The sequence below is a fragment of the Medicago truncatula genome, chromosome 4 (assembly GCF_003473485.1).
Source record: "Medicago truncatula cultivar Jemalong A17 chromosome 4, MtrunA17r5.0-ANR, whole genome shotgun sequence".
Classification (NCBI taxonomy): Eukaryota; Viridiplantae; Streptophyta; class Magnoliopsida; order Fabales; family Fabaceae; genus Medicago; species Medicago truncatula.
In genome coordinates, this window is record NC_053045.1 from 7165884 (window position 1) to 7174658 (window position 8775).

An 8775-nucleotide genomic window follows, 5' to 3' on the forward strand; every position below is an offset into this window, starting at 1 on the left:
CAGAAGAAAATTTGTTTCAACTTTATAATAAGAAAATTGTTGAGGATGAGGTTCGCTAGATGACTATCTTAAGTTAGTAACTCAAATATAACTATTGAATCAACTTATCGAATTATTACCGAATTCTCTAATTTATTCTTGCCCTAATTCCTTAGTGACAAAACCATTAATTCTAAAACAACTCCTAATTCCTTAGTGAATTTAAGATTAGAATTAAGCATGAATGAACAAGAATTCTCAAGTGGTTTCAAGGGTTTGCATCTATTCCTAGATTACAAAGGCAAGAATTTCTTATCTCAAAGCGTTTATAAATTCAACTTCCGTTTCACAAAATAAACCGTAAATCAATTTAAAGGTGATCAATCAATAAAAGCATTAAGCATGGAGATAAGAAAAACAATTCAATAAGTTTCATCAATAATCATAATCCAATCACATGACAAATGTATTCATCTAGGTCTACTCATCCCCAACAACGGAGGGTTTAGTTACTCATAGCAAATAAACAAGAGAAAGATATTAAAGAAGAATTACAAGAACAATCCATGAACGATTCTTGATAAATCTCCTTCAATGGTGTTGAAAGCCGCCTCCTTTGTGTCTTGTCTGCTAGGTCACAGGTTTCTCCACTCAAAATTGATTCAAAGCCCCATCCCAATTTGATTAAAAACGTATTTATAGCATAATAGGCCCAACACGGGGCACTTTGACCCAACTAGGGTGCCTAGCGCCGGTGCACAGCTTGAGAAACACGAACAATCTCAGCGCTGCACTGCTGCATGGGCGCCTAGTGCCCACTTCCAAAGAGCTGGCGCCTCTGAAGTGGTCTGCTAGCGCCTAGCGCCCTTCTTCTCGTGTCTGGCGCCTTTGAAGCATGGTTCTGGCGCCTATCACCTGCTGGCCAGCTAGAATCCATCAGCAAACTTCAAGAAAACATGTATCCGTCCACTTGGAAGCTTTCTCGTGACCTGTCTTTTATTCGTCTCCATTCCTACATAACCAAAGATACTCGGAGCAAGTCAAATGTTCAAAAATCATGCAATAAATTGCAGAGGAGATCAGCATAGTAAAACAATTAAAAACACAAAATAAGGAGAAATATGTTATGCAATCACTCAAAAGAAACTTGATCTAGAGGTAAAATTGAAGGTAATAACCTACATTTTTGTCGGTTATCACAGAATGTTTTGGAAAAACTCAAATGTATCCCCCATGATCAAGTACAAAAGAAGCTGAAAGTAAGCTTCGATGGTTTAAAAGATGTTACAGAGAAACAAATATTCCTTGATATAGCTTGCTTCTTTATTGGGATGGACCGAAATGATGCAATACAAATATTAAATGGGTGTCAATTTTTTGCTGATATTGGAATTAAAGTCCTTTTAGAGCGAAGCCTTCTAACTGTTGACAATAGGAACAAGCTTAGAATGCATGATTTATTGAGAGACATGGGAAGACAAATAATATATGAGGAATCACCATTTGATCCTGAGAACCGCAGTAGGTTGTGGCGCCATGAAGAAGTATTTGATATATTATCAAAGCAGAAGGTAATTACTAACTTCATTTGTGGTTTATATGTTATTGAAAAGTACAACAGTGAATGAAAATAATTGAACACTCATGAATCAATTCTTAATATTCATTTGTATTCTTAATTATCAGATGAAATGTGATAATTAGTTTTGTTCACGATCGTTTTAGTTTTTGCTAATTATAAAGATCTTGAATGTCAAAATTATAGACGGAATTACAAACAAAAAATAAATTTAGCTATTCATTTTCTGTTTCGCTACTTTTTCATCTCAGGGAACAGAAGCTGTCAAGGGTCTGGCTTTGGAGTTTCCAAGAAATAATAAAGTTTGTCTGAATACCAAAGCATCTAAGAAGATGAATAAACTCAGGTTGCTTCAACTTTCCGGGGTTCAGCTTAATGGAGATTTTAAATACCTTTCAGGAGAACTTAGGTGGCTGTACTGGCATGGATTTCCGTCAACTTACACTCCTGCAGAATTTCAACAAGGAAGCCTAGTTGCTATCACATTAAAATACAGTAATCTAAAACAAATATGGAAGAAGAGCCAGGTACTTAGGGCTCATTACTTAGTTAGTATACGATGTAGATGGTACCTTATCCTGTAACCAATTCTATCATTTTCTTCTTCTTTTACTCTGATATTATGATCTTCTCTTACTATTCTCTTGTGGTTTTGTTTTCTTGTAGATGATTGAGAATCTAAAAATTCTTAATCTTAGTCATTCTCAAAATTTGGCTGAAACCCCAGACTTTTCATACTTGCCCAATATTGAAAAGCTGGTGCTCAAAGACTGTCCAAGTTTGTCTACGGTCTCCCATAGCATTGGATCTCTCCATAAGCTTCTTATGATAAATTTGACGGACTGCACTGGTCTTCAAAAACTTCCGAGAAGCATTTGCAAATTAAAATCTCTAGAAACTTTGATTCTTTCTGGATGTTCCAAGATTGACAAATTGGAGGAGGACGTGGAACAGATGGAATCAATGACAACCTTGATTGCAGATAAAACAGCTATAATAAAAGTTCCCTTTTCAATAGTAAGATCAAAGAGCATTGGATTCATCTCTTTATGTGGCTTTGAAGGATTTTCACTTGATGTATTTCCTTCTCTCATTAAGTCTTGGATGTCACCATCAAATAATGTGATATCCCGAGTTCAGACATCGATGTCCCTGTCATCTCTTGGTACTTTCAAGGATCTTCTAAAGCTTCGAATTCTTTGTGTGGAGTGTGGATCACAACTACAACTAAATCAAGATATAACAAGAATTTTGGATGCATTAAAAGCCAAAAATTGTCATGAATGGGAAGCAAGTGCAAGTTCAACTACATCACAAATCTCTGATATGTATGATTCTCCTTTAATTGATGATTGCCTTGCTCAAGTTCGCATTTCAAGGTCAAACAATTACTCAAAATCCCTCTTTATTCAAATGGGAACAAAATGTCAAGTTTCAAATATTACTGAAGATGGTATTTTCCAGGTTTGAATATCTCTTCCACATATTTATATTTTAAGTATATTGGAACTTTGGTTCCAAAAATTTTATTTTTCTAACAAATTATGCCATCCTTAATTTGAATTAGATACCAATTTCATTCTTGAAGTTTTCAAACTTAATTTACGCTCATTTCATATTCTACTAATGTAAATAATGTTTTAATGAGTGTAAATAACTTCATGATTATTTCACACATGATTTAAATCAAGAATTGAATGAAAAGATAAAGACATTTTTAAAAAGAAGGACTACCATTTTATTTTTCTTTCATAAGATCACTTGACTTTGATTTCTAATGGGAGTAGATGATCATGTATGTGAAAAGAGAATATATTGTATATATCTTAACTTAAGATTTTTAAGTAGGGATGATAAAATAAATTCCGTTGTACAGACTGCGAATGGGACTTGTGGTTCGTTTTTGCTCCCCTCTGATAATAACTCCTTCTGTTGCAAAGGTTGTTCTATAAAATTTGATGTCCCAACAATGAGGGGGAGTAACTTGAAAACTATGATGTTGTTTGTCGCCTATCACTCTTCCCCAAACAACCTAAGGTGTTTTGATCACTAATCACACAAAGACAACCATTCAACTCTATAAAAGAGATACACTAACCTCCTTTGAGATTGAGGATTGGCGGAGCATAACATCAAATCTTGAACCTGGTAACAAGGTGGAGGTTATTGTTGTGTTTGGGGATGGATTCATTGTTGAGAAGACAACATTATCTCTTTTATATGATGAACCAATCAACAAAGAAACGGAACACTGCAACGCAGTAGACGAGGAAGATGTTATTGTTTCTACTTATGAAGATAAGAATGTTGGTGTTTCTGGTGGTGATAATATTGATATGCCAGGGGACAACAATGTTACTGCTCAAGAGCAAGATGAAAGTATAAATGAAGATATGCACAAACATGAAGAAACGTGTAGAAAAAGAAAGAGAGGAGACATGACAGAACTGTGATGGGATAAACTATGACCAATTCGGAGTGACCCTCACATATATTTCTTGGGAATCAAGGCACTACTTAAGGCTTCATTCTTCATGTTTTGAGTAGGCTTCAAGAAAGAGAAATTTAGGGTATCAAAGGAGGTAACTTTAGGGTTGAGTGTCTTTGTTCAGGGGTTCTCTTGGGTTGGGAAACATTTGTAAACACATTGGATGAGTGAAATAATTGAGTCTCTTGTTCTTGGGAAGAAATTGGAAAATGGTAGAAATTAGGTTTTTTTTCTTGGAGAGCTTGTTGAAGCTAATTTCTTGTAACCCTTTTGTATATCTTTGTAAAGAAGTCTTTGATAATGGATTTGAGAGATCAATCTCCCTCATAGTTGTATACCCCCATAACCTTCCTTGGCTTAATTGATCATATAGCCTGTTACCCAGATTCCATTTCTCGCAACCAAACAAAATACTTATTAAATCCCTCCTGTTGGATATAGAAAGGTTTAAAGTGGAAAAAATATGTTATGTGAACAGCATAAAAGGGATGTTTTTATTGAATGATAACCATCATATTTATACATAAAGAAAAGCCTAAAATAATGCATAAAGAAATTACTATTTGAACACTAAGTGTCTAAAAAACTGGTAACAAATAGAGCATATCAGAGAGTTCCTAACAATAACATAAAAAGATAATAGATCCTAAAAATTAGGAACTTAAAACAGTAGTTCCATACTCATCCAGTCAACACCTCCACTCATTTTCTCTCCCATCTCAATCCCTATCATTAAAATCTCTACCGTCAACGGTACTTATGGATTCTTAATAATCGACACATGTTGTAACAGAGGCTAGATATGATCTTACCTTGTGAGAAGGTCTGGACTTCTTCCCTTCTTAAAATTGCGGCAAGTGATCGAAACCGGAATACCAACCCGACCGGACCAGAATGGCCTCAACATCAGAACTGCACAAACAAGGAAGTTTGGTGAAGAGTATACGAATTCTCTTATACCCGTGACAAAAACAAAGAGGAACTCTGGAAACAAAAAGTGAGCTGAAAATATATACAAGATTCAAATAAGTGACAATTAAATCTTGTTTGTAGAAGAGGGAGCAATTCAATTTGTCCAACAGCTTTATTTGTTAAATCCTGCTTGCTACATTTTTCCTCCCCATCTCATGCCATGGCATCATCACCACCAGAACTCTTATTAATTGCATGCAAGTGCTTATCTGCACTTATATTTTCATCTTGACCAAGACTGGTGACATTGTTGTCCACAGGCACATGAATGTTAAAACTACCAGATACACTAACATACGTATCGTCATTGTTAAAATTAAGAATCTTTCAATATTTCTTTAATTGTATAACTTTCTAGATTGATTGTTGTTGAGATATTGATATTTATTATATTTAATATAGTATGACCTGTTAGTATTATTAGAAGTTATGATAGGATTGCATTCCTATTTAAATCATATTTCATGTATATAAGTAGTTGGTTTTCATTCCTTTCAAGATTAATGAGAAATATTCATATTCAAGATGGTATCTAGAGCTAGGTTTTTCTTTGGGTTCTTCCGACAAGGCTAACCCTAGTTTTTTTAGTCTGTTTGGTCTCAAGTTAGCTGTGAGAGCACAACCACCGCTGACAGTTGTCGGAGCCACTGACATAGACACGCGCTCTGGAATTAGAATCAGACGGCGCCGATCTGCTTTCCGCCATCAAACGTCAATCGACATGTTGCCTTCCCGCTGCTTTCAATCGCCACTGTCATCATCTAACTCACCTTGCTGTTCTGTGTTGTTTGGGACCATCAACAACACTTGGGTCCCACTTTTTAAAGGCTTCGTGGGTCATTCTCTGGTCACTTTAGTCTGCCACTTTTGTTGTGATTCATCTTGGTTGCCGCAGATTTGTCGTTGGACGTCATTCAGAGGTTTTTGGTTTAGTGGTATGATGGTTGTCCAACCGATTTTATCTCCGGCCATTTTGGCTCTTTTTGGTAATTCTACAGCTTGTCTTTCTCACTACATCGGATCATGGATTTTAGATTCCGGAGCTTCCGATTATGTAGTTGGTAATCCCTCTCTAATCTCTAACTTGTCACCTCCAAATATACCTCACAGTATTACCCTTGCTAATGGTTCTAAGGCACAAGTTACTGGTTTTGGTCAGGCCTCACCTCTACCATCTCTATCATTGAATTATGTGTTATTTGTACCTGGTTGTCCTTTTAATTTGATATCAATCAGTAAGCTTATTGACTCTCTCAATTGTTCCATAACATTTTCTTCCAAGTCTTTCTGTATACATGATTGTAATACAGGAAAGACACCAGATTATCTTTTTTCCCTATCTTCCACCATCATCTCTCCTTCATTGTCATGTTCAATCTTCAACCAGAACAGAAAAACTCTTCTTCACATGTGATCCAAAAATCAAATTAAAACTAAACAACTCAAACAAACAGAATCAGATCTCAAAAAAGGAAATAAGTCTAGAAAATGGAAACGATTTTTTTCTTTTCTTTTTCTGATGAACACATTTTGGAAGAGATTTATTCAACTCATGTCTATAGTGATACTAAGTTTGATGCTGAATATATTTTCAACATTGCTGGAAACATCCTTGTGCGTTCAATCCATGTTGTTGATAATAGGCTTGAAAAATGAAAATAGACTAGCTAATTATAATTAAGAGTTTTTTATTCTGGAAACAACAACAATATTCATCATCACATAAAGCATATTTCTGAGAAATCCTTTCAAACCCATCACTACAAAATTTCTCATAACAAATCTATTTTTTTTTAATGTAAGATTCAAGTGAAAAGAATCAAATTAAATAAGAAGATGAGTTATGAGAAAAGGTGAGTGATAAAATATAAATTGGGGTTTTGTTACAAGTGAGTGAGTGAAGATTAAGAAGATGATTGAATTTTAATAATTACTGATGGTGGTGGGTGAGTGGAGACCGTGTTTTCAGTTTAAGGAAATTTTGATACTGTTGTTGCTGATGGGTTAATGGTGATGGAAGCTAAAGTGAAAAAATCTAGTGTTGAGAATCTATGATAAAACTATGTTCTTTACTTAATCTAATGGTCAATATTTACTTTCCCATGGTGAGAAACTCTTTCCCTTTCCCATGCTAAACCCCACGTTATTAGCTAACTTGATACTAGTTTTCTTGCTAGCGTCAAAGTTTGTTAACCACTCTCTATGAGCTGTCATGTGATTAGAACACCCATAATCAAGATACCACTCTTCACCTGTCATCTTATCTTCACATGTAGCAGCCATTAACAACACTACACATGAGCAATATTGGCTTCCTCAGTCTTTTGATCTTTCTTGAACCAACACTCATCAGCAAATTGTCCAAACTTGTCACAATTATTATAGCACTGAACCTTACTCTTGTCGAAATCCTTCTTCTTGTTCTGATTTTTACCAAAACTTCCTCTTTTAGAAGATTCAGATTTGTTCTCAGCTTTGGATTTTACATTATTTGACCAGTTTGTTTTACCCTTCCCTTTCTTGAAATTCTTATAATTTCCCTCTTTCTTGATTGTTTGAGCTTGAAGGGCTTGTTGAACTAATCTTTTTGGACCTCTATCAATCACCAATAGTTCATGTGCTTCAAGGGAACTTTGCAATTCTTCAATCTTCATAGTCTTCACATCCTTTGCTTCTTGGATTTGCTACTACAATAAAATCAAACTTTTGACTTAAAGATCTCAAGACTTTCTCAACTACCATCTGATCTGAGATGTTTTCACCACAATTCCTCATCAAGTTCACAATCTCAATCATCTTTGAGAAGTAATCACTCACCTTCTGGTCTTCTTCCATCTGCATCATTTTATACTTCCTTCTATATGACTGTAGCTTGACTTCTTTCACTTTTTCTCTCCCATTATGATAATTCTCCAGTATATCCCATGCTTCCTTGGATCTTGTTGCTTTTGAAATATTCTCAAAATGTTGATTATCAACATTTTGTTGAATGTAAAACAGTGTCGTGCAGTCCTTTTTCTTGTTTTCTTTGTAAGCTGCTCTCTGCACATCACTGGCATTTGCAGGAGGTTATTCAAACCCATTTGGCACAAGATCACTCACATCTTGCGCGCCAAACAATGATCTCATCAAAACAGTCCATCGTTCTCAGTTCTTGCCATCAAGAACCAAGATGTTTGATCCAAAACCGTTAGTGTTCATCTTGCTTAATTCTCAAGAAATCAGAGAAATCAATACACACATCTCACTCAGTGTTTCCCAATGATGATTCCCCTCACTTTTCACTCATGTTTCCCTAAGATTTGAACCAGGCTCTCTATACCAATTGTTAGAACAATCACGGTGTTCTTATGGAAATAAGTTGTTTCTTATGGAAATAAGTTGTTTTTAAGTAAGATGAGAAATAACAGAAAGTTGTTAAAACTAAAACTAAAGAGAGAATAATGGAGAGAATATATTTGTAATGTGAATGTTATTCATTAGTTATGAGTTTCACAATACAAAGCCTTTATATAGGCACACAAGCCACTTGCTTGTGGAGCAAGTAATATAACTAACTCAGAGTTTAAAGCAAACTTATCTAAAAATCAGTTACAAAGTGCAGTTATTGATTAATATCTAATACTTAAAAGGAAGACAGCAGAAATTTGGATTTCGAGAGTTGTTGTAATTTGTTGAAATATCCTGATAATTATTGAAAGGTAATTGTGATTGATCGAGACAATGTTTTTTATGAATGATGTTGCTAGATATTTTT

The 8775-nt window shown here is 35.0% G+C and overlaps 1 protein-coding gene across 1 annotated transcript; it reads right to left on the reverse strand.

Moving 5' to 3' along the window:
- Positions 1–7309: 7309 nt before the first annotated feature.
- Positions 7310–8179, reverse strand: LOC112420747 (uncharacterized). The gene is made up of 3 exons (XM_024780386.1): positions 8154–8179; positions 7836–8070; positions 7310–7702 (listed from the first exon to the last, which is right to left on the reverse strand). Exons 1-3 carry the CDS (start codon positions 8177–8179, stop codon positions 7310–7312), a joined length of 654 nt encoding a protein of 217 aa, XP_024636154.1.
- Between the last annotated feature and the right edge of the window lie 596 nt (positions 8180–8775).

Bases quoted from the DNA above. Each gene is read 5' to 3' on its own strand.
- LOC112420747 (XM_024780386.1), bottom strand. From the start codon at position 8,179: ATGGCAAGAACTGAGAACGATGGACT. The intron at 8,071-8,153 runs GTTTTGATGAGA...TGCAAATGCCAG, and splicing joins AGAACTGAGAACGATGGACT to TGATGTGCAGAGAGCAGCTT. The intron at 7,703-7,835 runs GTGAGTGATTAC...TTATTGTAGTAG, and splicing joins AGATGGAAGAAGACCAGAAG to CAAATCCAAGAAGCAAAGGA.